Source organism: Mytilus edulis, chromosome 11 (genome assembly GCF_963676685.1).
Source record: "Mytilus edulis chromosome 11, xbMytEdul2.2, whole genome shotgun sequence".
Lineage (NCBI taxonomy): Eukaryota > Metazoa > Mollusca > Bivalvia > Mytilida > Mytilidae > Mytilus > Mytilus edulis.
In genome coordinates, this window is record NC_092354.1 from 33,131,692 (window position 1) to 33,144,269 (window position 12,578).

At 33.0% G+C, this 12,578-nt stretch overlaps 1 protein-coding gene across 1 annotated transcript; it reads right to left on the minus strand.

The window, feature by feature from the left end:
- Window positions 1-2,225: 2,225 nt before the first annotated feature.
- LOC139495498 (uncharacterized) lies at window positions 2,226-4,787 on the minus strand. The gene is made up of 4 exons (XM_071283770.1): window positions 4,186-4,787; window positions 3,612-3,671; window positions 2,999-3,162; window positions 2,226-2,284 (listed from the first exon to the last, which is right to left on the minus strand). Exons 1-3 carry the CDS (start codon window positions 4,428-4,430, stop codon window positions 3,021-3,023), a joined length of 447 nt encoding a protein of 148 aa, XP_071139871.1. The 5' UTR covers window positions 4,431-4,787; the 3' UTR covers window positions 2,226-2,284; window positions 2,999-3,020.
- Between the last annotated feature and the right edge of the window lie 7,791 nt (window positions 4,788-12,578).

Below are 12,578 nucleotides of genomic sequence, written 5' to 3' on the forward strand. Positions count from 1 at the left end.
TTGTGATATTTCCGATATTAAAGCGTCACATCAGATTGCTTAAAGAAATCCCTTTGAAAACGCTATGATAGAAATGAGAAAAAGTATAGCAGACCACTGTGAGTGACAAACTTCTTTGGCAATAATGTAACTATCAAAATTATTTACAATGAACAGGACACAAATAATGAAAAATGTAAACTGTTTTGATAACCTAGATCTTTTGGTCCATTGGTAAATATTGTTTATAATTACTGCATATTTTCTAATCAACGTTCAATATTTATTTTCAGATCTGCTTACCGAATTGATTATTCCGACAGTTACTGTCAACTACAGAACATGAACTATCACTCACAAAACCATCAGATATACTCACAACTCCAATATCTTCAGACACATCTTCAACTGCACAACTTAGAAGAGCATAAAATACTATACACACAGTAACAAACCAAAAACCATTATTCTCATCTACATATACATCAACATCTACAAAATCGTCCGGCCTACTCATATCTATAGACACACCCCCAACTGCACAACTTGGGACGAACAAAAAAAAACTATACAATCAGTTTCAAACAAAAAACTTACGCTTGCACCTTCATCAACATTTACAAAACCATCAATCACGCTCACAACTATAATTCATACACCCACTGTAATACCTAACACAGCCTCAACTAAAAAAGCTATGCACTCACTATGAATGTACCAATCAGATGATGTTTGGATAAAATAACACATTGATAACTTAAACAGCTATTACTTAAATAAAACATACAAATTCATTTTTTTTAAAGGCTGAATAGTGAAAAAACACAAATGATAATTTCTTGTGTGTCTTTAAAAATTAGCAAAAGGAAATTAGATAAAATGTGTAGGGTATATTATTACCAAGTCAGGAATATGACAGTTGTTATCCATTCGTTTGATGTGTTTGGACTTTTGATTTTGCCTTTTGATTTTCCTTTTTGAATTTTCCTCGGAGTTCAGTATTTTTGTGTTTTTACTTTTTATAATTTTGTTACTGCATGTATGGAAAGATGTTTTTAATTTCTCGTTTTTTTTTCAGATAAAGAAACTAATGTTACATTTCAAACCATGTCCACTACAGGATAAACAAATATACCACCATTTTGGGGGAAGGGGGTCATAGCCAATAGACCAGTCATCTTCTGGAAGGACCGATTCCCGAAGGCAACAACATGCACTAACACTTAAGTTCTGCCAACCTTATATATTTTTGATTGATTTGTGCAAAACAGGAATTTCTTAACTAGGAGTTAAAATGTATATGGCAGAAATATTGGGTAGAGAAAGAATCAAGTGAATAAGATAGACGATCAAGTCGAAAAGGAAGTTGTGAATGCGATTCAATCCTACCGAGTGATTGATTGTGGGTTGCATAACGTCCAGTGGTAATATTTACCTGTAACTAGTTGATATTCTTAGCAGTTTGGATAAATCTGCCTTCTCTTTCTTTACTTAATTCACTGAATATTGCCTCTGAACGAGTACATGTATCAACATAATGAGATGTGTTGGCTGGAGCGAAATAAAAATTTAATACCAACTATAATACTTACCATGTCAACTCAAGATCTTCTATGTTTGGTATATTTCCATTTTCCCTAAAATTAAATAAAAGAAATGTCATCATGATCAAAACACAAACTAACTAACAAATAAACTTACAGATAGATTAAATCCAATAAAAACTAATATGCAGAATCCTGCATCTAAGATTAACTGTTGCTCCTTGGACTGCCATGCTTTTATCATGTTTATAAAGCAGTAGGGCAGGTAACAAATTGGGTAATGGTTAATTATGGTCTCAATTTTCAAGTTCAAATAATTAAAGATTTAGGACAATTTTTAAACACTTCAGTAGATATAGGAAGATGTGGTGTGAGTGCCAATGTGACAACTTTCCGTCCAAATAACAATTTTATTAAAAGTAAACCATTATAGGTTAATGTATGGCCTTCAACACGGAGCCTTGGCTCACAACGAACAACAAGCTATACAGGGCCCCAAAATTACTAGTGTCAAAACATTCAAATCGGAAAACCAACAGTCTAATCTATATAAAAAAATGAATGTCTACTTCAGTCGATTCAATTAGTTTATGTGAAAGATTTGAACTGCCTTAAAATAATTACCTATTTTCAGCAATGTAAATAATGGCATTGCTGTCCAGGGAAATTGTGCTGTTATCTAAGGCAATAAAATTCCCACTTTCCTCCACTAACCATGTTGCATCTCCAAGGTCTAAAAGCACTAAATCTTCTTCTGGTTCCTGAAAATTAAAAATATATATTTATAAACCAGCATTTGCATTTAACTTACCACACCATTCAACATGTTCAAGCGAAACCCATCCTCTTTTTTTCTTCCATTCTTCTGCAAGTTCTTTATAGTGTAAAATCAAACACTCGCATGGAGGATTTAATTTCGTTTAACTTGTTTTAAGAACATATCCATGAAATTAATACCCCTTTGAAAATGTAATCTACAAACATTAAAATTTCTACATACATACTTAAAAATGTATAAAACAGTGATACAATTGTGCCTAAGTGTATTCTTCAAAACAATCTTCTGAACGATATACTGTCTGAGGAAAGAAAATCTAGTAGTGGTATTTTTTTACATAAATAAGGCCGTTTCTTCGTTTAAATTGTTTTACATTATCTTATCGGGCCTTTTAAAGCTGACTATGCGGTATGGGCTTTGCTCATTGTTGAAGGCCGTACGGTGACCTATAGTTATTAATGTTTGTGTCATTTTGGTCTTTAGTGGATAGTTGTCTCATTGTCAATCATACCACATTTTCTTTTTTTAAATTGCAGTAGTATTGAGATATTCAAAAATGAATTGGTATGCTTTCTTTAGAATTACTATCATGGCTAAGAATAGCTTATAAATTCATTACTAGATACACATGATAAAATTTAATTTAAGATTTGAAGGACATTATCAATAGTTTATCCCTTTCATTGTTGTTACCAACCTGATCTTCATCATCTTCCCTTTCACTTTGAGGGGGTGTGACTTTCAATGGTATCTTTCTTTTTGGGGTTGTTTTCCTCTGATGTCTTTGGGCCTCTTGCCTTAGTTGTACTTTTTCTTTTGGGAGCCTTCCCTTTTGTGGTTGTGTTAAAAAGTTCTCTTTTTCTGAAAAGGATTACAACAATGTGACATCTCAAAATACTTCCATACATGCTTGGATTAAAATTGAAATTGGAAAGGAATAATTCATTTACTCCTACTTGTACACCAAAGCAACATTGATTTTCTACCACAGGCATATGTAATTCCTCAGCATCATTTTGGATATCTTATTGTTGTCTCTGTTGTGTTGTAGTTCTTTTATATTTGTTACGTTTCCCTAAGTTTTAGTTTGTAACCTGGATTTTTATTTCTCTATCGATTTATGAATTTTGAACAGCGGTATACTACTGTTGCCCTTATTTAGTTGGATATGAAATTTTACATGGTTGATCCACATAACAAGTCTTTAGCATGTTCGGTAGGAATCGAAAAATTATAATATCATATGTCTATCTATAACTAGGATTGTTACTGATGCAGCATTATTGTTGCCTACAATGCAATTATATCACCTCTTATTCAGTTCAATCTGATTAACATTACTAGTGGTACATGAACTTGGACCAGGTATGCTGAAAAAGAAGAATTAAATGTAAATATCAATTAGTTTTCTTGATTGAATTGTTTTACATTGTCTTTTGTGGATAGTTGTCTCATTGGCAATCATACCACATCTTCTTTTTTATACCATCATGATCATATTAACTGTTTAATTATTGCATATCAACATGTTGAATGTCTTATACAGATAAAACCTAGTTTTGCACCTCTGAAATTATTTTTTGGGGAAAATTGACAAATTGCGGCTCTTGAACTTAAAAGAGGGACGAAAGATACCAAAGGGACAGTCAAACTCATAATTGTACTGTGGGTATTGTTATGTGTTTACTTTTCTATATTGGCTAGCATGTTTGCACCTGTCCCAAGTCAGGGGCCTCTGGCCTTTGTTAGTCTTGTATTATTGGTGACCTTCTGCTGTTTTATGGTTGGGTTGTTGTCTCTTTGACATTCTCAATTTTATTGAAAGCAACATGTTGATCACACCTGTTGAATTAAAGATATCATTATGAATTTTTATATAATAACCTCTGTGTGATTTCAGTTGAGTTTCCCTTCTCAACTGAAATATCCTGTAGTCTTGTCAACTGTTCTTGAGCAATTTCCTTGGACTTCCCTTGAAGGAAGGAATATGTATATTTCTCTGGTGTCATTTTCATTGGTGAAATTATGCTTTCCGGCATAAAAGTTTTATACCTGCAGAAGACCTGAGGACGGCCATCAGTCAGTGCTGATCCTCTCACAAATTTGTTGAGCATATTTCCAAATCCCATTTATTTAAATTTTTGAGTTTTCTGTTCCTGAATCAATACCAATACCTCCACTGGTTCGACTGTTAAGGTTTTGAGTTTGGCTACTGCCTTTTTAAGTCTGTTAATTGCCCTAGTTTTAGCCTGTCTTTCTGCATTTCTTATTAAATTAAATGTTCTTTTTTGGTTTATTTTGACCGGGTTTTAGTTTTGGTGCCAAATTTAAATTATTCAAATTGTTATATGGAATCACATCAGAGTCGCTGAAGCTCATCCTAATTTCGTCTAAAAAAAAAGGAGAAAAACAGTTATTGTCATAATCACAACAATTAAATGCAAAATATCAAAAGTGTAATGTTACTCTACAAATGTTTGTAAGGATTTAATTTTAAATTGAAATATAGTGAAATGTCATAACATACGAAATGTTTGATGTAAAATTGTGTAAATGAACATGGTACACTGCAAATAAGTTAAAGGCTCCATGTCGAAGGCTGTACTATTACCTAAAGTTGATTACTTTTACTGCATTTGTCATTATATTTGTATCCGAATATATAACAGTCTCCTTCCTCTTCTCTTATTTTTGCCTCATCTCCGTTGATACGCTCCCCAACATACTCTAGTAAAAAATCTCCCTTTTTGAAATAAGAATTGGCTATCACTCCAAAACCTACAAAACATTTAACATCAATTAGGCCGTTTAACCAGGGCAATGAAAACAAAATATGCTGCACTTTTTTTCTGTGATAATCTAAACTCTTGAAGTTGGGTTTAGTACACACATCATAAACACTTATTTAACTTCATTGCATTAGATATATTGATTTATAGTATGTTCTATATTGGAGATACTGTTTAATTACATAATTATTTTGTTCTTGTAGCACACTCATGTAATCGGTACGGATTTTCTCGAATACAATTGGCCTTAGTTCATTTATGATATATCTATAATTACTTTAATTTGCAATGTCTACCTTCCCCAATCATCGTGCTCTGCACGTAACATGTTCATTAATCCGATTGAGATGGCTTTGAAAAGGCAATTTTGTAACTCCAGTATTAACAACTGACCAAGCTGCTTCCATCTCAAACGGGGTGCGGGTTTCCTGTGAGAAAGTTGGTCATTATAGGTGTATGTATTAATTGATTGATTGATGGTTGCTTAAGTCCAATGGCAAATATTTCATGCATATTCAGGACGAGAACAAGTTAACAATAAATACAATAGGTAGGTCTGGTCTCAATAGAGGCCATTCAGGATGATGGTCTCGGAAACTGCCACAGGAAAATGAGGGCATATTGGATAGGGACAGATATTTTGCCTTCCAACAGGCCACCTACGGACCCCTCAAAGAGTTGTTGCAAGGGTTCTTAACGTGCAAAGAGCGTGGCACTCTCCTTTACACGAGGCATCAGACGACCGGACGTGACTGCGAACTTGATACATCCCGCACAGCCAAACGGACGCCCCACTTCGACAAGCGTTTTACTGCCGGTCGGGAAAAGACCAAGTGACCATATTTTTATTCCCCAGTAACCCTTGGGGTGTATGTATTAAAAGTCGATGTTTCTTTACTTTAGTCGCGATATAAACCAACCCATTATTTCAGAGTAATATCCACAGAAAATAACATATTTTTATCATATATGTATGTTAGCCAAACTTGTTATAATACGAATCACATAGTAACCAACATGCATGTTCATATATTGTTCAATCCAGAGAAATGAGATTTTTGGAGTATCAACTTAATATTCTCTCACTTTAACAATAGTATTCTTATACACAACATATCTCTTGTTTTAAACGCCTGTGCAAAATAATATTTGAACTACAGCTTCGAAAAAAAATCGGTTACTGATAAATATTTAGTGGCTTTATAATGTAAGTGTTCATAAACTACTGATCTATAATCCTTCATTTTATTTGTACAGACTACCGACTATCCCGAAACTTTCTACTCCAGCAATATAAGAAGATAGTATTATAGGAAGATTAAAACAACAAAATACTCTACGTATACAACAAGAAATATTCTAAATTCTAGAAAGGCAAGTTATAATATTGGAACTAACCTTTTTCTCTATACAAGCCTGGAATAAATCACATAAAAGTAACCATAAAAACCAAGAAATATTTTACGATCAAGATTGCCAAAAACAAATAATAGAAATTAACAAAACCGTTAGAACCATTAAAACTTTTTCAATATTGACCTGTACAGAACATTAACCAGGCAACAAAAAACCTATAAGTAAAAGTAAGGATTTTTGTATCCCAGGAATATTGGCACAACTTTTTCGAATTTTGAATCATCAATGGTCTTTGACTTTGTACTTATTAGGCTTTATAACTGTTTTGATCTGATCATCACTGATGATTGTTATGTAGACGAAACGTGCGTCTGTCGTATTAAATTATAATCCTGGTACCTTTGATAACTATCTAGCTATTTATTTATAAATGTGTGTAGTGCTGTACTGTATGTGTAATGAAACAAAATAAATTCTTAAGGGATTGTGCAGATCCTGTTGGGAGAATCTTATAATTCCCAAAGTATCTTTCAGAACATCTTCCCTTTTTACCTCCATCAGAAGAGGATTTTCCTCATCACCACTTATAAAGTTCGTTTTATGTTCTTTAATGGCGTCACATATTTCAGTTACTGATAGCATAGAACTAAAAAGACAAAAAGTAAAAATTGTATTTATGATCAGATTTCTTGAAAGATGAAAAACAGACAATTCTGACATAGGTGAAATCCAGTTAAAACACTCAATTAAAGTGATTTTTTCTAAGTTATGATTTACTCATTTAGTCATAATCAGACTAGACAATTTGTATGAAACTTAAAAGGCTTTAATAATACCTTGTTACTACAGAAGCTGGAACAGGTGGAATGAAATCAGCAACAGCAGATACATCATCTTGTAATGTTTCATTCATATTAATAACATTCCTGAAATGAAAAAAAGTTAACAAAAAATTAAGGAAGCTCACATTTATTCATATAAAACAATTTATCAAAATTACGCATAGAATTAATTAGTGTACGACACACAGAATATTTTTGTATTTTCAAAACTTTAAATTTCCAGAAATACTATGCCCCTTACAACCCCTAGGGAAGGCATTTTATGTGGTGGTTGTATATCTAAAATATTTAATAGATGACCATTCAAAACATTAAAAAAAAGTCATATGAAATGAGTTGTTGAAAAAAAAAAGTTGAACGTGTTTTTTTTTAACTAAATAGTTAGTTTATAGTATAAAACATATACTTGTTTTAGTTGAAACTCTCATGTTTTAATGTAAAACTTCATGAAATGTACGGATCATAATAAATAAATTATAAATGTCTAGTAGATAATTAACCTCATATCTCATTTCTGTTTAAAAGGTGGGTTTATTGGTTCCATGAATTTCAATAATTAAAAATATCCAGATTCTACCTTTCTTTTATTGAGAATCTGCATCTTCTTTCCATTATAATAATGGATCAGCAGGCATATTATGAAAATGCTGATGGACACAAAACACATTATTTCCATGATCATGCTTTCATCTATAATAAAACATTACAATAAATAATCTTAATTATTAGACATTGATGGCAGTATATAAAATAATTTAGTGGTTTTTTTTTAAAAGAGGGTTTTCTTCACCACAGGTAAAATTTAAACCAGACTTATAATTCATAGTATGCCAGACGCGCGTTTTGTCTATAAAAGACTCATCTCATAAAAGCTGCATAAAAATTTTGTTTTTCACCAATGATTTTGTTATAGTCTTATAAACCCAAAAATCAGGTTAAAAAAAAAGTTTAATTCTAGAAATATTTGGCTCCTCAGAGGTGTACATCCTTAAGGTAACATCTGAATGATTTAAAAAAATTTGTTTAAATCTAATGAACATTGTTGTATTTTTTTTTAATGCAGCTGTAATTGGTTCAAGTTTTCTTCTAATATAATTATCAATACATACTAGAACATACTCTTAATCAAGCGATCAAATTAAGGTGACATATAATACAATTATAAAAAAGTTGTCAAATTAACTGAAAAATGTACTATTTTCAATAAAGCTGTGGCTGGAAAAAGTTTACATCTAATATAATAAGGTTTATCACTTATAAGATAAACCAATTTAATGAAAGAGATTTGATTAATATATTTATTTTCCTTAAATGACATATTTTATCATTCGGATCCGCATCTCGCTTCCGGCTTATAAACATCACGTGACTTCAGCCTCACATTTGAACAAGCCGCTCTGGATAATTGAAAGTTTAACTTTTTTCGTCAAAAAATCTTCGACATTCGCAACTTATAGATTTCTAATCAGATATGAAACCACCGAAAAAGCCTCGTAATGTTCCCATAACGGTTTCACAGCAGCCTGCAGGTCCAGCAAAGAAATTTAGAAAGGGCAAAGTGCCGTCAACACGAGGAGCACTTTCAAAATCACAGAACACGACAAGAACCGTACAAGTTTCTAGAGCAGCGACAAATTCTAATTTGGCAATAGCTAGGTGTCAAGTTATTAACATTGTATCAGACGCACATCAGGAACCCCCATTCGTGCTTTCAGGATTAAAGATGAGATGGATACAGAAAGTCAAAATGGCAACGAGGGAGACGCACCAGACAGTACAAGGGGAGATTTGTTACCACTGACTCCACAACCTGGCTCCAGCGGGGTGATGAGTCCAGAAAACAACAACCTTGGTATGTTAACTGTCTAAAATGTTTCCCACGGGCCGGGTTCTCAGAACTTCTGGGTATTTAGATACTCGTTTACAAGTGGACCAATCCCCTTCATACATTTCAAGTGTTTTCGATCCCATTTCATCCCATATTCCGGTCAAAATTAAAGAAAAAATATGGAACAGTGAGTTCGTTGACCAGAACGTTCTTCTAAAAACAAGTTTCCTAGTTCAAGTCAGTATATCAGATATGATAGCATATTATATAATGTGTACTCTCTTGTAAGGTGAACATATCTGTCTGGCAGGTATTATATAATCACCTGTCATTTATCAATAATTCAACATAACTTGAGGTCCTCTGATGTTCAGTACTTCAGTACTTTGTTGTCTGTCATCTGTCAATTGTCTTTTGAATGCACATAGCCTCTTTATTTCTTTTTTGACAGAACTATTTCAATTCCATATTCTTATTGTTAAGATTTTCCTAACAGAGCAGTTCAATGGGAGTTTATCTCCCTCAATGGTCATTGATGTTAGCTACGACATGAACTAGTGTGTATCACAAACACAGAGCAACAGCCCCGATTGAATTTTAAGTTGAAAAGTTCCAAAATTAAAGTTTTCCAATTGATTTGAGCCCAGTTTATGTAGATTGGACCGAAAAATGATAACAATGGTAAAAAAGAAGATTTAATTGAAAAATAAGAGTTTAAGATTGATGTTTTTAATTTTCAGGGCAATTTTTTTTTTCACTAGCTATCAGTTAATGTGTGCCATTATTACAAAAAAATACTTTTCATAGAATTGTCAATTAACATCCTGTATTGCTTTTTTCCAGGTAAAGTGGTTAATTACGTTGTTGGACAGTGCCGGCTTTTTCCACCCCATTAAGGTAGAGGCACAAGAAGTTCTCAAACAACTTTCAGCAGGACGACACAAGCCAGTAAAAAGGGATTTGTCCGATGAAGAGATTGTGCATCTAAAGAAGTTTTATCAAACAGACAATGTAATACCACATATCACAATTTACCATCATGCCACTACCAAAAAGGGATCCTACAGAGACACGTCAATAGGGGAGGCTGACCAAAGGGAGAAGTGTTCTATGGTGCTATTCGACAATTGTGTTGGCAGCATTGATTTGTTTTTTTTCGATGGATTGGGTTCATTCAACAAGATGAGGAGTCCAAGTGCTTTTTAGTGATTCCTAGTGACAACATGTTGTGTCCAGTTGTGAAACTTGCAAACTTATCTCCGCCATTAATTCATTGCACGGACCTAGGACAATTATGGATACCGCAACTACCCGTGTAGTAAAATATTTATAAGACAGATGTGACAATGTAAATTTCTTTTCCAATTTCCAATATATTTATATCAATACACTAGTATAATGTTTAAACCCTTTTGCCTTAAAATGTACACACATGTTCAAAAATAAATCTTTGGCATTTATTTCAATTTTTCAATTATGAGTTTTCAATATTTTTTTACGGGGGGGGGTGTATATTTCTGAATTCAAACTAAACTAGTATACATATTTGTTAAATGGTCAGCTGAAGCAGAATTTTCTCATTGTATTGACGCCCCATTGGTGGCTTTCATCTGTTTTCTGCTCTTTGGTCTGGTAGTTGTCTCTGACCTATTTTCATTCTCAAAAAGTATACGAACCCTTTATTTAATTCAACTGTGTTGTTCCTTTAATAATATACTTTCAATTCATAATTTTGAAAAGTAAATAAAATTTAAACAGAGTAGGGCACATCCTTAATTACAGAATTATATAAAGAAAGTTTAAAGGAGAAGGAAACCCAAAATACAATATGTGAATAGTTTAAAAAAAAGTAGTGTAAGCGTTTCTTTTTTTTTTTTTTTTAAATATATATAATAGAATGGTCAAATGGTCAGATGAAAGTAGGCAATTTTGAATTTCCCGCAATTTTATAGGCAGCGATATTTTGTGGAACTCTTTAAAATTGAAGAGCACAAAGATCGTAGTTTGCTACGTCACACCGTCTATTCCGGTTTTCCTGCTAAGCTGAAACATCACAGAACGTCAAGCCATTAACAGTACAAATACAAAAGTAAGGTTGGATAAAAGCTTTTTTGAAATCCCTGAACCAAAAAAATCCGCGGAGAAAAGAAAACGTGCAAACTGTGGATCGACCACCTACGGAATGACAATTAAGCTAAACATGGACACTCCAATGGAGTTTAAAGTCGTGGTGTATGCAAATATTATTTTGAAGAAAACTGTTTTGATAGAAACTTAATGGCCGAATCTGTGGGTTCAAAGGAACATTGAAACTGAAGCCGGGAATTCTTTTACTTTTCGTAAAATCAGTATAATTGCACCTCTCCATACCATGTACGACACATATTTTATTTTACCTGTGTGACGTACAAAATATAATTGTCTATCCAGGTATATCGCAAATATAAACTGCCGGTGACAAAGTAAACAAGAAGTAGATATTTTTGTCCGATCAAAAATGTAAATTATTTGTATAAATAGACACTATTAATATTGGAACACCAGTGTCAGTGATGCAAATACTATAATTTATTTAGAAGATGTTGGAATGAAGAGATAAGAGTTATCAGTTACACACATTTATATTTTATTTTGATGTCTCACCAAATTCATACACATAATGGCGGACACGACAAATACACGTGCATCGAAACCCCGAGCTAAACTCCGTGATTGCTTAACGGGTAATGATCTTGACATATTAGATGAAAATGAGCAATTAAATTCTGATGTAATTATAACAGATGAAAAAATTGAAACACCTGTAATTCACACACAGTGTGATGGGGAAAACAAACAATGTCACTTTCAAGTCGCTACGTTCTGAATGCTGGAAGCAAGCCATTATCAACCACTTTGGCCCAGCAAAGGCATGTCTATTAAAAAAGGGCAGTGTAATTAAAGTTATTTTTGAATCCGAAAAGAATCATAATTCTACCGTGAAGATTAACTTTTATAAAACGGGATCAATTGTAATCCAAGGGCAGAATTGCACCCAGTTCTCGGACAGATACTTTGAGATCATCAAGGGCAAAGTTTATCAAAACAATAACAATGAAACATCTGTTCCAAATTTGAATAACACTAGTATTATAGACAATGACGATGAGACTATTCCGAAAGTTCTAAATGATTCAAATGACAAAGTGCTTGATAGTTTACACGTTGAAGATGATTTCACGGTTGCTTCTACGCCTATTAAACAGTCAGTTGTCAGTGAAACTAAGTTAACACCAAAAATCAGAGTACTGCAACACAGTAAAACCATTGAAGTAAAATTTAGTGAAATTAACTCAATATTGTCCGTAATGGATTAAACAATGAAATCATTTGTTGAGAAGCTAGCACAATTGTATAGTATTCAAGAGAAAGTGCCACAACACGTCCAGTCAGTCATCACAAATTCATTTAATACTCAAAAAA